The sequence below is a fragment of the Mirounga leonina genome, unplaced genomic scaffold (assembly GCF_011800145.1).
Source record: "Mirounga leonina isolate KUSES-001 unplaced genomic scaffold, KU_Mleo_1.0 Mir_94, whole genome shotgun sequence".
NCBI classification, from domain to species: domain Eukaryota; kingdom Metazoa; phylum Chordata; class Mammalia; order Carnivora; family Phocidae; genus Mirounga; species Mirounga leonina.
Window position 1 is genome coordinate 32970152 of NW_023270855.1, and position 17788 is coordinate 32987939.

At 40.0% G+C, this 17788-nt stretch overlaps 1 protein-coding gene across 6 annotated transcripts in view; it reads left to right on the forward strand.

Moving 5' to 3' along the window:
* The window catches only part of CFAP20DC (CFAP20 domain containing), a 261449-nt gene that overhangs the window by 214981 nt on the left and 28680 nt on the right, over positions 1-17788 (forward strand). For all 6 annotated transcript variants that reach the window (XM_034997947.1, XM_034997948.1, XM_034997952.1 and 3 more), the window contains one exon: positions 2278-2339. In XM_034997947.1, coding sequence (XP_034853838.1) covers positions 2278-2339 — 62 coding nt within the window. The remainder of the gene's footprint in view (positions 1-2277; positions 2340-17788) is intronic.

Consider the following 17788-nt stretch of genomic DNA (forward strand, 5'->3'; position numbering starts at 1 on the left):
GAAATTTGCTGAATACCAGAAGTGTGATGCATAGAGAGTTATGGAAATGCCTCTGGAAGCAAATCGGCAGAGGCCCATTCACTGGAGGCCTGAGTACAGCTGAACTACTGGGCGAATACCAATGAACATATTATCGGGAGTATTTCTGCACCAGTGTGAGATTCTCTAGAATCTAGGCCGTTAGGCCCTTTGCTTACTAATTCCTTTTTTGCTGTGAAATAATAAAGCCTAAATCATAAAACGAAATTTCACTTGCAAATTGCTGGAAGTCTTAATTCTCCAGTGAGATCAAATATGTCTTATGATATGTTTTTCTTTCCACTGTTCTCCCAGCTGTTGTTTCTTATTACTGAAATGGCGAGGCATTGATACCGGTTCAATTACCAAAGTATCTGAGAACATTTAAATTCATGGTGCATCACAGAAAGTCAGGCTAAGTGACTGTGATTATCAGACAGGGTGTTTGATTTAAATTAAAGGAACACGTCCAAGAGATTATTTATAGAGGAAGACCGTTTACTCTAAAGAATTCCCATGACCCACATCTTTAATATTTTAGGACCCATTGAAATAAGGAGTATGTGGAAAATAAGGGACATGTGCTCTATATGTATATAGACACCATTGCCATACTGTTTCCCTCGTCAGGGTCAGCACTGTAGGACCACATTATGGGTCCGAAAAGCTTAACACGAACCCTGTTGGGTTAGGAAGTAATGGAAATCCTTTAAGCACAATTCAAAAATGTATACCAAATTCCAACTGGTAATAAAATGAGAATGTTAAAAATGATTTTCATATTAGAATTACATGGCTGTTAACCACATAAGAAAAATCCTGCGAGCTGATGTTCGAAAAGAGAATGTGTATCAGATATAACGGAATTTTCTCCCTTTGTAGAACAAAGGAAAAACATCAAATCCATTGGAGGCAAGAGTTTAAAGCTTATTTGGGGATGTAGTTGTTTAGCGGTGTTTTATTTTATTTTTTTTTATTCTTATGTTAATCCCCATACATTACATCATTAGTTTTAGATGTAGTGTTCCATGATTCATTGTTTGTGCATAACACCCAGTGCTCCATGCAGAATGTGCCCTCCTCAATACCCACCACCAGGCTAACCCATCCCCCCACCCCCCTCCCCTCTAGAACCCTCAGTTTGTTTTTTAGAGTCCATCGTCTCTCATGGTTCGTCTACCCCTCCGATTTCCCCCGCTTCATTCTTCCCGCTACCTTCTTTTTTTTTTCTTAACATATATTGCATTATTTGTTTCAGAGGTACAGATCTGAGATTCAACAGTCTTGCACAGTTCACAGCGCTTACCAGAGCACATACCCTCCCCAGTGTCTATCACCCAGCCACCCCATCCCTCCCACCCCCCACCACTCCAGCAACCCTCATTTTGTTTCCTGAGATTTAAGAATTCCTCGTATCAGTGAGGTCATATGATACATGTCTTTCTCTGATTGACTTATTTCGCTCAGCATAATACCCTCCAGTTCCATCCACGTTGTTGCAAATGGCAAGATTTCATTCCTTTTGATGGCTGCATAATATTCCATTGTATATATATACCACATCTTCTTTATCCATTCATCTGTCGATGGGCATCTTGGCTCTTTCCACAGTTTGGCTATTGTGGACATTTGTTTAGCGGTATTTTGAAATAGTAACTTAAACGTTCCTCGCGGAAGGAAAAGTTGAGATTTCACATTTTTGTTAGGTACTGGCACCATTTTTTTCAATTCACTGATTAATGCTTGAGGTTTTATTATACACTTGGGGAAATGACCACTTTGACCTGAGATTTACATGTGTAATTCCATTAGCGAAAGTGCAAGTTATCCTTGCAAACTTCCTGACGTGGGGATATAAATATATAATCCTTATCTCTGGGTCTCTGAGTTACTGCTGAGACCTGATGTGCAGCACTAGCTCCATGAGACACCTTTTATTTCACTGTAGCTGGAAAGATCAAGTGAATGTTAACGGTGTAAAAACTCCACAAGGAGGAAGGTCCACACATGAACTTTAATTGCACCATAGATGCCATCTTGTGCAGTGACTGGCCATTAAAATAACCTGCTTCTTCTCGTGTGTACCACCTTGTTATTTGCTGGACCTCCCAAACAGCCCGTAGGTCCTCAGTGAAATAAACAGCCCCTTCTTGAGATTGTTCCTCAGGAAAAAATGGCAGCAATGATAGCGCCTGGGAAAGTGTATGTGAAGAGCATTACCCTGGTGAGCACCTCACGAATGGTTTGTCTTTTTTACAGCCTGTCAACCAGGGTCGTCACTATCAGAAAGAAATGAATCCGCCTTCTCCTTCTAACCCCCGGTAAGAATCATTAATAAGCTAAGTATCTTTTTTTTTGAAATTATTTAAAAGATTGTGCATTTTTCTTAGTGTCACAAAAAAGAGCTTCCAAAGTTCTTTTCTTTAGACGGCTTAGTTCAGTCTACTTTTCTTATTTAGACCACTGTGGTATGGTGGTTAACAGTCTACCTAGGTTTAAATGGCACCTCTGCCTTTTACAAGCTGTAGGACTTTGAGCAAGCCAGTTAACTCAGGGTCATCCAGGCATAATAACTACCCTCTGCTCTTTTGGGATAATCATACGAATGAATACATGAAAAATTCATAGCACAGTTTCTGGCTCGCAGCAAGCTCTCTTTAAGTGTTAATTTATTCCATATTATTCTATTTGCATAGATATTTCATTTTAATCGGTATGTGATGTTTAGTACATTTTAGGCATGAATTTTTTGGTATTACCTGGTCCCTTTAAATTTATCAAGATAGCTTGTATCAGTTCAAAGGCCATTCTCTTTTTTCAAAATCTCTAAAGTTAATCCCAAAATTATTTCATTATTTCAAAAATGTCATTGGTATTATGAGTCATTTGTCAATATAGAAAAATCTCATTATCTTAGGCTCACTAAAGACAAGCAAATTGGAATTTGTGTTTTGAAATATATGTAGTATTACATGGTTTTCCAAAAAAATAAATTTGTTTATCAGTACAAATCAGTATCACTTTATTACAATTTATTAAATACTAGGAATTTATTAAAAATCAGTCTATCTTGAGCTCCATCTGCAGGATCTTAGTTGTTGTAATGCATCTCATTGTCCAGCTCTCTCACCTGTCCTGTGGGTTGTCCCATAAAATGGACCAAAACACCAGTGATAGCAGTGTAGCTCTGGCTCTAGAGTGTGATTTTTTTTTTTTTAAGATTTTATTTATTTATTTCAGAGAGAGACAGAGAGAGCATGAGCAGGGGGAGGGGCAGAGAGAAGCAGGCTCCCCATTGAGCAGGGAGCCCCACACAGGGCTCGACCCCAGGACCCCAGGATCGTGAACGAGCCAAAGTCAGACATTTAACTAACTGAGCCACCCAGGCACCCCTAGAGTGTGATATTTATTACAGTGTCTGAATTATAGTTGAACATATAAAAAACAATTTAGCTAGTGTTAAAATGGAGACAGAGACAGAGAGAGACAGGAAGGATTTGTTAAATAAGAATACAGGGCTCATCAGAAAGGATGAATACTTAACCATTTACATTGACGTGGATGGAATTGGGGGGTATTATGCTGAGCTAAATAAGTCAATCAGAGAAAGATAATTATCATACGGTTTCACTCCTATGTGGAATATAAGAAACAGGGCAGAGGACCATAGGAGAAGGGAGGGAAAACAGAATGGGAAGTCATCGGAGAGGGAGAAAAACCATGAGAGACTCTTAACTATAGGAAACAAACTGAGGGTTGCTAGGAGGGAGGGTGGGTGTGGGGATGGGGTAAATGGGTGATGGACATTAAGGAGGGCACGTGATGGGATGAGCACTGTTACACGCAACTGATGAATTATTGAACTCTACATCTGAAACTAATGTACTTACTATATGTTAGTTAATTAAATTTAAATAAAAACAAAAAATTAAAAAGAATACAGGGCTGTCCCCTGGAATGCAAGGGCAGCCAGGCCTCAGGAAGGGAATAGGACCGGAATGCTGAGAGGCAGCCAGGCGGTATCCTCACTCCATCTCTGCTTGCTTCTTCCTATCTGTTCCATTCTTCTCTCTAAGCACCAGCTTTCTGTTTCCAGTCAACATATGGCTGTCTGACAGCTCTTGAGTTTATGTATTACAGTTCAAAATACATGCCGAGCCTGACAAGCTATGTCTGAATCCCAATTCCTACTTTCCAGGAGAGAGCATGTGATTGGCCTAGCTTGGGCCAAGTATCCACTTTTGGTCCAGTCAGCAATGAACAGCCAACCCAGCCATGTAAAAGTAACATGGCTGCCAGGAGACCACCTACATAGTTTATGGGACTTTTAATGGTGCCCAGAATATTAACAGAAGTAGAGCAAATGTTCTTTATTAGTAATCACTTCTAAGTGTTCCTGGTCTATATACATGATCTGGTCATTCTTTCATGTTTTGTAGTAGGGAGAATTGCGACTATCATAAATAGATATAATAAGGAGTTCAAAATTGAGTTTGTAATTTCAGAGTATATAAAAAGGTGTTTTAACATTCTTAAAATCAGTTGTCTCTTGACATGTAAATATGTCTCTTACAATCTTTCAGCTCATAAGCTCTTTTTATCTGTGTATGAGTAAACTTTTAAGGTAACTGGAAATCCAGCTTTGATCCAAATTATAACAAAGTCAGGGTTTGTAATCTGAACAAACGAATATGATAGTTCAGATATGTTAGAAAGTGGAGCCTTTGTTTTGATAAAAAGAGAAAGAGGACCAAATTCCCATCCTAATTCTGCTACTAACCCAGTATTTGATCTCAGACAAGCCTCTCAACCTGTCCAGACCTCACCAATAACATGAACACCCTCATGTGTAAAGGAAAGGATTTGAGTTTCATGTTCTCTCAGGTCACTTCCAGCTTCATGATTCTCTGACTTTCATGAGACTCATTATGGATTTTACATATGAAACCCAGTTCCACCATCACAGGGAACACTGCCCTACAGAGAAAACATACTTCATAATGTTGGATTAGTTAATATTTAGATGTAATACTATGTAACTTTAAATATCTCTTTTCATGTTTGATTCCCAAAGATAGAATATAAGAAAATTCACCAACCAGACAGCATATTTTATTTAGCCAATTAAATGTTCATCCATTTAGGGAAAATTAATTTACATTTTTACACAGTAAAGTAAAAAGCCAAATTCCAAAGCAAAAAATAAAATGCTGTCAATCCCATTTGCCAGCAGGTTATCCACCCAGTTTCCTAGAAAATTATTATTTAGCTGTTCAGAAAACTTGCAGATTATGTGGTTGGCTCTTGGCTCCATAAATCCAGCAGCTTGAAAGAATTGGCAGAAAGACATCATTGGACCATAAATAAAGACAATGATAAAGTTATGAGGTCAACATAGATCATCATATAAAAATGGGATAAATTCAATCATGTAATACATGTAAGTTAACTTAAAATTGAAAACTATGATTCTTTTAAGATTTGTATTTATTATATTTCTTACAAATAGTATCCCACACCTGGACCCTAAAACACAGAACTCTAAAATTTAAGTTTAAATTTAAAAGATGCTGATAATGAATATGAAAAAATATATAAGAAATGAAAAGATAAGTCTCTAAGTCTACCCCTTGGATAAACAAGCATCTAACCTGAATTCTGGATTGAAAGTTCTGCCTGTGGAGGCTCTGAACACATAAGAGGCAGGTAGTCTCTAGGTTTCCTGAATTAAGTGTTATTATGATCAGAGTAACGCAGACATGATGGGGATGAAGACGTGTGCATGCAGGTCTATCGAGAGAGCATGCTGGTGCCCTGTGGGAGTGGAAGTGGCCACATTAGCTTCAGTGAAGTATCTACAACTACTCCAGAGAACTAAGATTTGTACCCACACTCATATTCCTACCCATACTTGTACCCATACTCATGTCCACACACATAGATATATATTTAAGAGAGTCAGTTTTCAGTTAGCTTAATTAATGTCACAGAACAACCAATATCCCCAAAGTCTTTCATTTACATTTTGCTCTGGGAAGATTTTTCTTTCTGCAATATAATTACCCTCTTAGTTTTATGTGGTTATGATTAAAGTTAAAGATAGCATGCAATTCACAAAGCAGGCAAATTTGGGTTTTGAAGAGTTGACGCTAAGATGCCAATAGCTAAAACACAGCATATATTCATAGATTGTTTTCCTCAGAGTCAAAGAATCCACTTGCACTCACAGGGTGTTGCTTGACTTTGGATGGAGGTGGGAAACAGTGGTAATCATTTCCCGAGAAGTGTATAATCTCGGAATTGAAATCCACATGGTTTACCTCATCATATCGCCCAGTGTCCAGATTTGCAACAAAGCCATTTCCCTTCACATTGTTAGGCCTGGGTCTAATCGTTCTTATAATTTTTGCGTAACATGCTGATGGATATTTCGGCAGCGTCTCAGATTCCAGGGCCCTTGCCTCCAGTGTCCACCCACACTGCCTCGTGGGGCACTGACAGCCTCTATGAGAAGGTGCAGAAATGGCTAACATAATCTAATACAATTTAGAGGCGTGTTGGGTAGGAGGAAACAATTTCACAGTTCATTCCTGTTGAGAAATGTCTCCTAGCATGTAAACTTACATGCTGCCAAATGGAGCAAAATGGATGCTGTTTGCAGCCTTAAGTCATTTCTTTGAAAATGCCATCTATTGGTGTGTGGGGTTTAGAGCTGTCCCTTAGGCACATCCATTTATGTGTTTATGTAGATTCTTCAGAGCAGCTCGAGATATTTTTGTTCAGAAATGGGTTTTATAAAATAAGCTGTGATTACATTCTGGTTGTCTGTTCATATGGATGGAGTCGATAACCAGTCTTTCATTTCAAATGGTGATTATACTTGCTATTTTTACAACTCATTGGAAAATTAGGGGGAGGAGGGAAGGTGGTCAGAGGCTCCATAAGGTTCTAAATGTTTATGGAAATAAACAGTAGAGAAAATAATCCCCGAATGCCCAAACAGTAATGAATGGCATGGTTTTCTGAAGTGTTTGCTTTATGATTTATCGCTTATCTGTAGATTTTTCAAATGTCACCACCGATTGTGTGAAGGCTTGCATCCTTTGCCACTTTCCTACATGTTTGTGTGATATAAACATACTTATAACTATAATTAGATGATAAAGCCCTGCAGACTTTGACAAGTGATTAATAACCACTGACCCCGGTTCATGCTGGCTCAGCCGGCCTGACTGAGGCAACTGGCCTGTCATCGTAACCTACAAGTACTACTCTGGACTGATCACCGTGGCTTCATTTTTCTTTTCTCTCCAGTTGTCAGGACTCAGCCTGATGGGCCTCTCTATTGCTTAAGCTTTTTTTTTTCCTACCAACACAAAAGAGAGAAAATGTATAAATAAATAAAATTAAATACAGAACTTGCATGTTGTGTTTCTCCCCAAATGATTAAGTTTGGATAATTTTAAAACAAGTGAGTCGGATTTTTTAACAAATACTCCTCCTTCAGCCCAAAGCCCAACAGAGGATTTCCTGATTAGCTGTGCAAACCGTTTCTCTGAATGTTGTGTTATTGTTTTCAAGTATCTCTATTTTTGCATTACATCTTAATGATCTGTTTATAAAACCAAAGGCACCAGTTTTTACTTTCATCATTTCTCTTGTTAGCTTAAGAAAAGCTGTCCATATTGCTGTGTCTCGTTTCATACTCCCATTCCCAGCAATTCACACCTGCTCATCTGCGGGCTGTGATTCTCCATACTCAGAGCCCCAGTCCGGTTCACGCTCCTTGAACGCCATTGCTGTTTGAGCTCTGGGTTCCCCGGAGGGCAGGGTGCATGTTCTCTCTCCTCCCAGTGCTGTTCAGCTGGCCTGGCTTGGGTAGGAGCTGAGGGAGGGAGAGTAGAAGTATGCCCAGATAACACTGAGAAATGAAAGTCTTCATCCTGAAAGTTAACCAGTTAAATGTCAATTTTTTCCCTACATCTTTGCAAGAATTACCCTTTCCTTTACTGAAAATAGGATGACAATGGTATTGCTTTATTCATAAGCAGGATAACAATGTGTTTTTATGAGAGGCTCTTGTTTGGATAGAGTTTAAATCTAATTGCCATTCATGTTCCACTCCCTGCCAACCAGCGATCCCTAGACACTGATAACCATTAGAATGGTCCTAATCTTTAATATATAATATAATATGTATTATTTATACAAGCTATTTAATAATAGCTTCCAATACCTTCTATATTCTAATGACTCTGAAAGTTATATGTCCAGTCCTGACCCTCCCCAGAATTCCAGACTCATCTATCCAAGCTGCCACTTGACAGATACCCACTTGGATCTCAAATCCAAGCATTCACAACAACCTGGTTTTCTCTCCCTCTACACATCTGTTTATTCTTCAGTCTTCTCCATCTCAGAAAATGCCACCATCATCCCACTTTTACTCAAGGCAGAAACCAAGAGTGCTCCCTGCTTCCTCACCCTGACCCATTCCATGTCCATCCCCAGCAAGTTGTGCTGGTGCTCCCTCCAACCAAAGTATATGCCAGGTCCAGCCACTCTCCACTGCTGCAATCCCAGCCCACATTGCCATTACCCCTTACCTGGACACATGCCATAGTTTCCCACCTGCTTTCTCTGCTCCTCTGGCCCTACAGTCTGTTCTCCACTCAGCAACCAGAGTAGTGGTATTATACCTAAACTGGAACCAAGCATGGCCCCACGGCAAACCTCCCAAAGGTTGCACACTGCTCTTGGGGATCAAAGAGTGCTCCTTACTCTGAATGCCTACCACCCAGACTGTGTTTCATACCATTGTGCTCCCTGCTCACTGTGTATCAAACACCGTGGTCGTGTCCCTTTTTCCTGGATACCCCAGGCTTGGTTCCACTAGAAGAGCTTTGCATGAGAGGGCCCCTCTGCTTGGAGTTCCCTCACCCTAGAAAAGACCCTAGATAGCCGCTTCCTCCTGTTACTCAGGGCTCCATCTAACATGTCGTCACCTCAGAGAGGCCCTTCCCTAGCATCCAACCTAAAAGCCCCTCTCAGCCTCATTACATTATCTTTTTTGTTTTTACTACAGTATTCCTCACAACCTGATATCTTCTTGCTTGTTTGCTTACTGTCTGCACACACACACACACACACACACCTCCAGAATACACTGGAAATGTAAACTGCCTGAGCCTAGGGACTTTATCTCTCTTGCTCACTATATCCCTAGCTCCTCAAACAGCACCAAACACAAAGGAGACACTCAAGAAATATGTGTTGAGCTCGTTGAACCTCACTCACAGAAATGAATTTCCCGTCTCCCTACACCAGCTACCTCACCATGGATTTAACTGCTAGCGGGAATCCAGAAGCACCTGCATACTTTCTCCTTTGAGGATATCTGGAACCTGGCCCTGTTCCTATGTATAGTAAATGAAATCTCTCGAGTGACGTTGTTTTAAATGATCCCTTAGATGATAGCCACAATCTAAAGTCTCCAGTAAAGTATCATTTTAAACCTTTCAACAGAGACAAGTTTTCCAAAATTGAATGCCTATGTTTTTTCTGTATTCTTATTGGAAATTGCTTATCTGTATTTGCCTATGCATGCCCATTTTGTGGCATCAGGTGCCACTTGCTAGAAATCTGCTTGGGTTGCCACTGCGGCAGAGGTGTACCTGACCCTCACCAGGGCAACAGAATCTGGACAAGTAAATGGAAAAGAAGCAAAAAGGCAAAAAGGCAGAGAGAGAGAGAGGATCTGAGCTTATGGTGCTGGTGCCCTTTAAATTCAAGTGACTCTTGGGCGCCTGGGTGGCTCAGTTGGTTAAGCGACTGCCTTCGGCTCGGCTCAGGTCATGATCCTGGAGTCCCTGGATCGAGTTCCGCATGGGGCTCCCTGCTCTGCAGGGAGTCTGCTTCTCCCTCTGACCCTCCCCCCTCTCATGTGCTCTCTCTCATTCTCTCTCTCTCAAATAAATAAATAAAATCTTTTTTAAAAATAAAATAAAATAAATAAATAAATTCAAGTGACTCCCTGCTCCTCCTGTTCCCGAAGAGGTCCTTTAGTCTACTGATCGAAGCTTTACAACAGACTTTAAGAACACTTGATACAAAGAGACCCAGCTGCGCCCCTTCCCTCCTAGATCTACAAGCAAAGGCCAGGTTTGGAGTGGCTTCTCTAGCCTCTCCAGCCCTGCGGTGGAGAGAACTCAAGCTAAAGGCACTGGTAGCAAGCCGAATCCCTCAACAGTCATCCTGCTTCTTTCCTCTGACCACTCAGAACCTAGGACCATGCCTTGGCCCACCTTCGAGGGTACCCTTCCCCATTGGGTTCCAGCAGTTCACCAACAGAACTGGGAAGCTGGTGATCCGCTGTCCCATCGATGGCTCTCCTTCCTCCTCTGCTCTGGGCACTTGGCTGCCCAGCCCACTTTGGGTCTGGGTTCTGACCAAGTATTCTCCCAGAGCCAGTTAGCTCAGTTTGCACACCTGCTTCAGTTACCCTGGCCGAGGCCTTAACTGGCCGGCACCCCTGCGCACCTGAACGGTATTTCTTTTTCTTCACACGTTCTGCTTGTTCATTCTGGCCCTGCCGGCGTGGGCACCGGCTGACTCCACTCTTCAGTTTCTCATTTGAGATATCTGCCTGCTCTCTGACCGGATCTCTCTTGGACCCCTGGGACTCAGCATTTCAACCTGAGTCTCCTACTTTTTCAGTTGTACTCCAGGAGAGGATCTGAAGCCATTAGGGCTGGGGAAATACACATCAATATTTTAGTTATTTTCATATTTTCCAAAATTTCAGACTCAAGAAACCTATATCCGTCAGAGTTATAGAACAACAGATTGCACCCTTTCCCCCTTCCTCCCCAAAGCTGCTGTATCTGGAAATGATGGATCCCTGAAGACTCTTAGCATTTTTAACTAGCAGATTGAAGAACTCCCACAATTACCCGGGCCTCCCCAGCCACTGTTATCCATCCACATGATGAGCTCAGATTACCTTTGGCCCAGGGTCCAATGTAAAGAAGGTAATTACCAAAGCAGTTATTTACCTTTCTAACATTTTACCATTTCACCTTTTAATTAAAAGATTCAGCTTTTCCTTCTAGAGTAATGAGCACCTTTAAAAAGTCGAAATACTGATTCCAGTTTATAACATTCACCTCTATTCTGTCTGAGCAGGAAGGGAGGGGATTGCAGGCTGAGGTCCAGGATAATGACGTGAAATGGAAGACCGTAATTATGGCTCAGTGGCCAGAGCCAGACCTCCGTAGACTCACTGCCTCATCATTCATTTTGTAACCCGATGCAGAAGAGCTTCCCTTGTTATTTCAATAAGGAACCGCTACAGCATGAAATGATTGAGACTATGTGCGGTTCAGACCTTCAGCAACACTCCCTGAGTATTTCTGAAGCACCTTCTAAGTGCAGAGTGCCTTGAAGAGGTGACTTTCACATGCCCTCTGAGCTTGTGGCCTACTAGCGTGGCCTGGCCTCCCGAGGCGGGGTGTGAACATTTTCAGGAAGGTGTCCAGGTGTGTGGGAGTGGGTCCCTAGCCTGTCACGGAGAAATCGCAACCCTCCCAAACCTGCACTTACTTGCAAACTCTGTTTTTGTTGGCAGTTGGTTCTGTTTCTTCCCAGTAATTATTTTTTTCACTTGTTAATGAAAAACATTACATTTGGAAATTGATTAATGTTAAAACACATACTTCTTCACTCTAACAATATATTATGTTTACCCGAGTTCACAGCTTCATATTTTGCTGTTCATTACCACGTAAAAACTCACTCAGTATGATAAATACCACACGAGTCAAATGTCCGGCCCATTTAAAATGACTTAAAGGAGAAAAGGCAAACAACTTTTCGCTGATTTGATTGAATTAACACTAACACTAACATTTTTGTTCTATTGACTCTTTCTTGTCCATTGATTTTTAAAAGCCTTTAGCTCCCTTGCCATCCATTAAGACAAATCAGATGCAATTTAGTGCTCAGGACAAGAAAATGGCGTTGGGTGTACGCATGGGAAAAAAATTGTCTGGGTGCTGAAACAAGACTGAAGGCCAGGGGTCATAACTTCCCTGCTTTTGACCTTCAAGGTTAACAATAATGACCTTTGTTTTAGTATGTGAACACCTGGGTCAGTAACAAGTGAAGCCAAATGGTGATTTGTAGAGGATGTAGTTTATCTCTTATTTAAGGTGAAAGTAAACTAGCTAGAATTTCTGTGTTCTCCTTTCAGTATTTCATTTTCTTTATTTGCAGAATTTATAGACTAATAAGCAACTGAACTAAAGCAAGAAACAAGGGGAGCAGCGAATATATTCTGTTGAATTAACAGTGAACAAATTTTAAACCACAGAACCATTTGTATTATCAAAATAGCAATGAGCAAGAAACCTGAGATCTGGCCTGGCCTGCTGTCAGTCAACGTCAGGATTAAAAGTGAAGGTCTCAGCTTAAATAAAATCAATGTGGCTTTCAATTAAACAGGGGTGTTTATACTAATGAAACCCTGTCTTTTGCGGGGAGCAATTCATCCCTGAACAACTGGATTGATACCTTTTTCTTTCTTTTTTTAAATGATATTTTTTTTCTTTACACCTAGGGGTGGGGGTGAAGGGTGAGAATCTACTTGTTGTCCACCACACTGGAAGAAAATTCTACTATGGTCAGTGTTTTGATGCAGTGAAGGGTACACTTACTTTGTGTTTACCATTTGCCCTCTTCTGACCTCTTTAAAAACACTTTTGTTGAAACCTGAAACTGCCTTCATTTTGGAAACACTATTAACTCACATTAAGAGTCCAGAAAAGTTTTAGTTTCAACTGCTGGAATAATGGAGGAAATGGGAAACAAACAAGAACCACCACCCATGTGACATTCTCTAAATTTGCTTGTGATTTTCTAAATTTCAGTGCTAGCAAAAAAGCAAGTTGCAGCAAGGCATACAGTAAATGAAGATATTATGTATTAGAGAAGGAATGAATCTGTCACTTTGACGGATTGTGAGGCGAAGAGCAGATTAACAGATTACTCATAGTCAGAAGGCAGCTCAGTGTGAAAAATGTGCAGGAAATGATAAGTGTGGGTTTGTGCTGATTTAATGATATTTTTAAACTACAATAACATTCTGGTAGTATAATATAATAAAGCACTTTGCTTGCATTTTTAAATCATCAACATATTTCCAGTTTGACCTTAAAAACATTTTGGACCATTCTCTATTAAAATATGTAGCTTTCAAATTAGAAAAAGGTACCATCTGAAATATCAGAGCAATGACCTTACGGGAAATTGCCTTTAGAAGCCAGTTCTTTCCTAAACTAGAATTTGTAATACAAATTTTAATTATGTTTTAAGTATACAAACACCATACATACTTTCTCTTTGGGCATTTAAATCACTTACAACAAGAAATTGTTATCTCCTTAAGAACCATTTCCAATGAAATGCTTCATTCATGCAACTGATTTGTCTTCATATTTTCTTTGCAGGTTTTTAGTTTTGTAGTTGAGATCATGGAGGGTTTATGAATAAAACTACTGTATTTTTCCACAGATGATGGATAAAAGCCATTCAAATTTTTTTTTTAAAGATTTTATTTATTTATTTGAGAGAGAGAGAATGAGAGAGAGAGAGCAGGAGAGGGGGGAGGGTCAGAGGGAGAAGCAGACTCCTTGCCGAGCAGGGAGCCCGATGCGGGACTCGATCCAGGGACTCCAGGATCATGACCTGAGGCGAAGGCAGTCGCTTAACCAACTGAGCCACCCAGGCGCCCTAAAGCCATTCAAATTTTAATTGAGTACTCTGAGTCACAGCAAAAAATAAGATGAATTACTTGTCTTATTTTATATTATTACAAATATTTACCAGAAAGCAAAACTTTTTTAAGAGGTTTCCATTTTTATATAAATAAAATTGGGATTTGAGGAGCACACTTTTAATTTGACAGTGATGGACTGGCATTGCCGAGAATTTTCAGAATAAAATCTCTGTAATTCATTTAAATGATTTTTATTCTAACATCTTAATATTCAAAACCTAATGTAAAGCTTGAGTTGTTTCATATCGTCTCTCAGTTCACCAGTGATGGCTTGACATAGTTAGGTACAATGAAACTTGTAAGATAGTAAAATATTACATTTTCTGTCTAAACACTTGTATCTAACCCAAGTAAAATAAATGTACTAACATGGCATGCCAAGGGCTTGAGTCCCCGACATGATTATGATTCAAACTATGTTTTACAAATACAGTGAAGACTTCTACAGAATTCAGCATGTTTTGTACATTTCCCCTCTTCTAATATAATAATACTCTGAACTTGGGGTAAGTAATCAAGCTGGTGTAGAGATAGTCAGTATTCTTCTTGGTAGAAACTCTGAAATAAATGCAACAAAAGCAGTTTGCATGTTTTCTGGCTTCCTTGCATATTTACTGTCTGCGACAGTTACTAACATGCTTTGCCAGCTTTTCCCAGATCTCCCAATGCCAAGCACATTGCTGGATTGCATTCCTAAGTCCACTTGGTTTTGGATGGAGCCAATTAGCCCAGCCAGTTCTAACCAATGCATTGTGGGCACAAGAGCCTCTGTTGTTGCTTGGCTGAAACATTTGACTGCAGGTGTAAGACCCTGCAGAGTTCTTTTTCCCCCGCCACCTACCAGCAACATTCAAGATAGTGGTTGTTTATGTCAGCCTGGTTGCTGAATGACTTTGATAAACAGTTCCCCTGCTCATCTGTTATAGACGTTTAGCATGAGGAGGAAATAAACCTTTGTTGTTTTTAAGCCACTGAGATTTGGGGGTTGTTTGTTACCAAGCATAACAACCTTATTCTACCTGACTGACACAGTTACTAGCTAGCTATGACATTGAATATATTTTATCATAGGAAATACAGTGTTTAATATACTTTCATATTTGAAGATTTAGAAACAGGTTAAAATCGTTGAGCTCATTATGGGATTCATTGGCATATAGTAGAATAAGTGGTTTTAGGAAGTGATTTGGTGTACTGGTTAAAAGCCCTATCTCTGGAATCAAAATGCTAGGTTTGTATTCTTGTGAATTAAATTATCTAAAAAATAGAGATGGTATTTTACTACCTCCCTTATAATGTTATTATAAGGATTAAATGAAATATATGTTAAAGTGTTTTGCACAGGGCCTGGCATATGTATTTCCATTAAATGGTAGAAAGGGGGGTGCCTGTGTGGCTCAGTCAGTTAAGCATCTTCCTTCAGCTCAGGTCATGATCTCCAGGTCCTGGAATAGAGCCCCCCATAGGGCTCCTTGCTCAGCTGGAGCCCTCTGCCTGCTGCTCCCCTGGCTTGTTCTCTCTCCCTCGCTATCTCTCTCTCTCTCTCTATCAAATAAAATCTTAATTAACTAATTAATTAATTAAAATAAAATAAATGGTAGAAAGGGGTGGTAGTGGTGGTAGGGGTATTAATAGGAATATTAAGAATATAAAGTTTTCAAAAAAGAAAAAAGATCACAGTGTGAGAGAATCAGAGAATCCTGGAGAGTTAGAAGAGATTACAAAGATGATTTAACCCAGCATCTCTCCAAAAATCTCCTCTGCATGTCTTTGCCAGGGAGGCAGGCTCAGTGCAGCATAAAGCAGCCCCTCCATTATTGAGCATCCCTTAGACTGAGCTGACATCGGTTTTGCAATAGCTTGATAGCTTCTCCCTCTCTTTCAAGAACAATAATTTGAGTCGTCACTCCTTCACATAATACTCCTTGAATTTTGAATATTGCTTTTTTGGGTGTTCCATTTTCTCCTCCAATGTCTCATTTGTCCACCGTCAAGTCTACTTTGCCATTCCTGGTCCCAGTATAGTTTTAGACACCTTTGAGTTTATCAGATTGGGGTTCTCTAAATTGAACAGGCTAATGTAACAGTTGAGATGACAGACCATTGACCAGGACACTGTATATATTAGTGTAGCTCAAATCACATTAATTTTTTTTTTTTTTTTTTAGTACCCATGTCCCACTAATGGTTTATCTCTGGCTTTTGGTCACCTAAAACTATCACCGTCTTTCTTTTGGACCATTGCTGTAACCCCCTAAGTTATCTCTCTGCATTTACATGTGCCTTTTCACCACAACCCATACCCAATCCCTACAGAGCAGCCAGAGCACCCTTTTCTAAACACACATCTGACTGTGACACCCTGATATTAAAACCTTCAATGGCTTCTCATTGTTCATAGGATAAAGACCAAAATCTTTCAATGGCCAGCAAGGCTTAAGTGGCTTGGTGTATGCCTACTGGGCCAACCGTATTTTGCATCATTTCCCCTCTAGAGATTTGTGCTTTAGCCACACTGGCTGCCTTTCCTTCTCAAACCTGCCTACTTCGGCGCCTTTGCCCATTTCTTCTCCTTCCTAGATTGTTTTCCCCTACCTTGCCTTCCACCTTGACTGGTTAATACCTATTCGTCCATTAGATTTCCTTTCAAGTATCACTTCCCCTAGAGAACCCCCAAGCACCTATTCATGTGTTCTCACAGCACCATTTAACTTTATAACGTTTATTCATTTTTGTGTGATTATCTGATTGATGTTGGTCTCACCCTCCATACTATACTGTAAGCTCTAAAGGGCAGGAACTCTATTTTTGTATTCTGTGCTAGAGTCTGACACAAAACTGGATCTTGGTAGATACTTGTGGAATAAATATTGGTGTCTGAACCAATTTTCTTGACTATCAAGATCCTTCTGAATCTCCCATTTTGTCACCCAGCCTATTCTCTCTCTCTCTCTCTCAGCCAAATGTTTCCCATAAATGTGCAAAGCATGTTCACTGTTTCTGCAGGACATTTATTATAACCTTAAGTAGGTCATTGCTGAATATAAATCCCTTTGGTCCTCCACTAAAGATCTTCCATCACATTGATATTGATCAAGAGCCATTTTGAAATAATGTGATTATAGAGAAGGAAAAAACATTATTTTTTTCTTTACTCTCCTGGGTTCTGCAGCTGGTCCCTGAAAATTACACTGACAAGATTAACAAGAGAAAAAGCATACAAATTTTATTTATGTGTGCAACCCACATACACATGGGAGAAACTCAGTGATGGGTAACTCAAAGGAATGGTTAGAACTTAAAGCTTGTATAGCACCTTAGCACAAAACAGTGTATTTGTAGAGAAGTGTATTTGTAGCGATGACAAAGGAAAACGGTTTTGGCTCTTAGAATGGCAAACTGTGGGACAGTGAATATATAGGGGAAACTAATGGAAGATGAGGGTTCTGTTAATGAGGTGTCTGTCAGTGGTATCCCTGGTGATTGAATTATACCATGTACCAGAAAGGACACCTTGCTCCTTGGAAATCTTATGCCCTGCTTTCAGGTAGAAAGGGGAACATCAGGGAGCCCTTCCTGAATCTACTGTTTCTCAAATGTCTTCAGCTCAATCAATATGCCAAAGCAGTATTTTTGGGGTGGCATGTGCAGAAACTTTACATGATAAATCTAAATTATTTTAATTTACAAACAGTTCAGTAGTATATTTGTGATGCATGATAATTCAATCATTGCGTATGATTTCCGGGATGTTATGATTCACGCTCATGTGCAGCTATACCCCATCCTTTGTCCAATGCAGACATTGCCCGTGGACTGTAATCTTCTTGCCCACTGAGCCCCACTGCAAACTTAAAATCCTTCTCAATAATGTACTCCAGGCAGTACTACCAATCAGAATTAGCATGTGATTTATAATCCATTTAACTTCTTTGA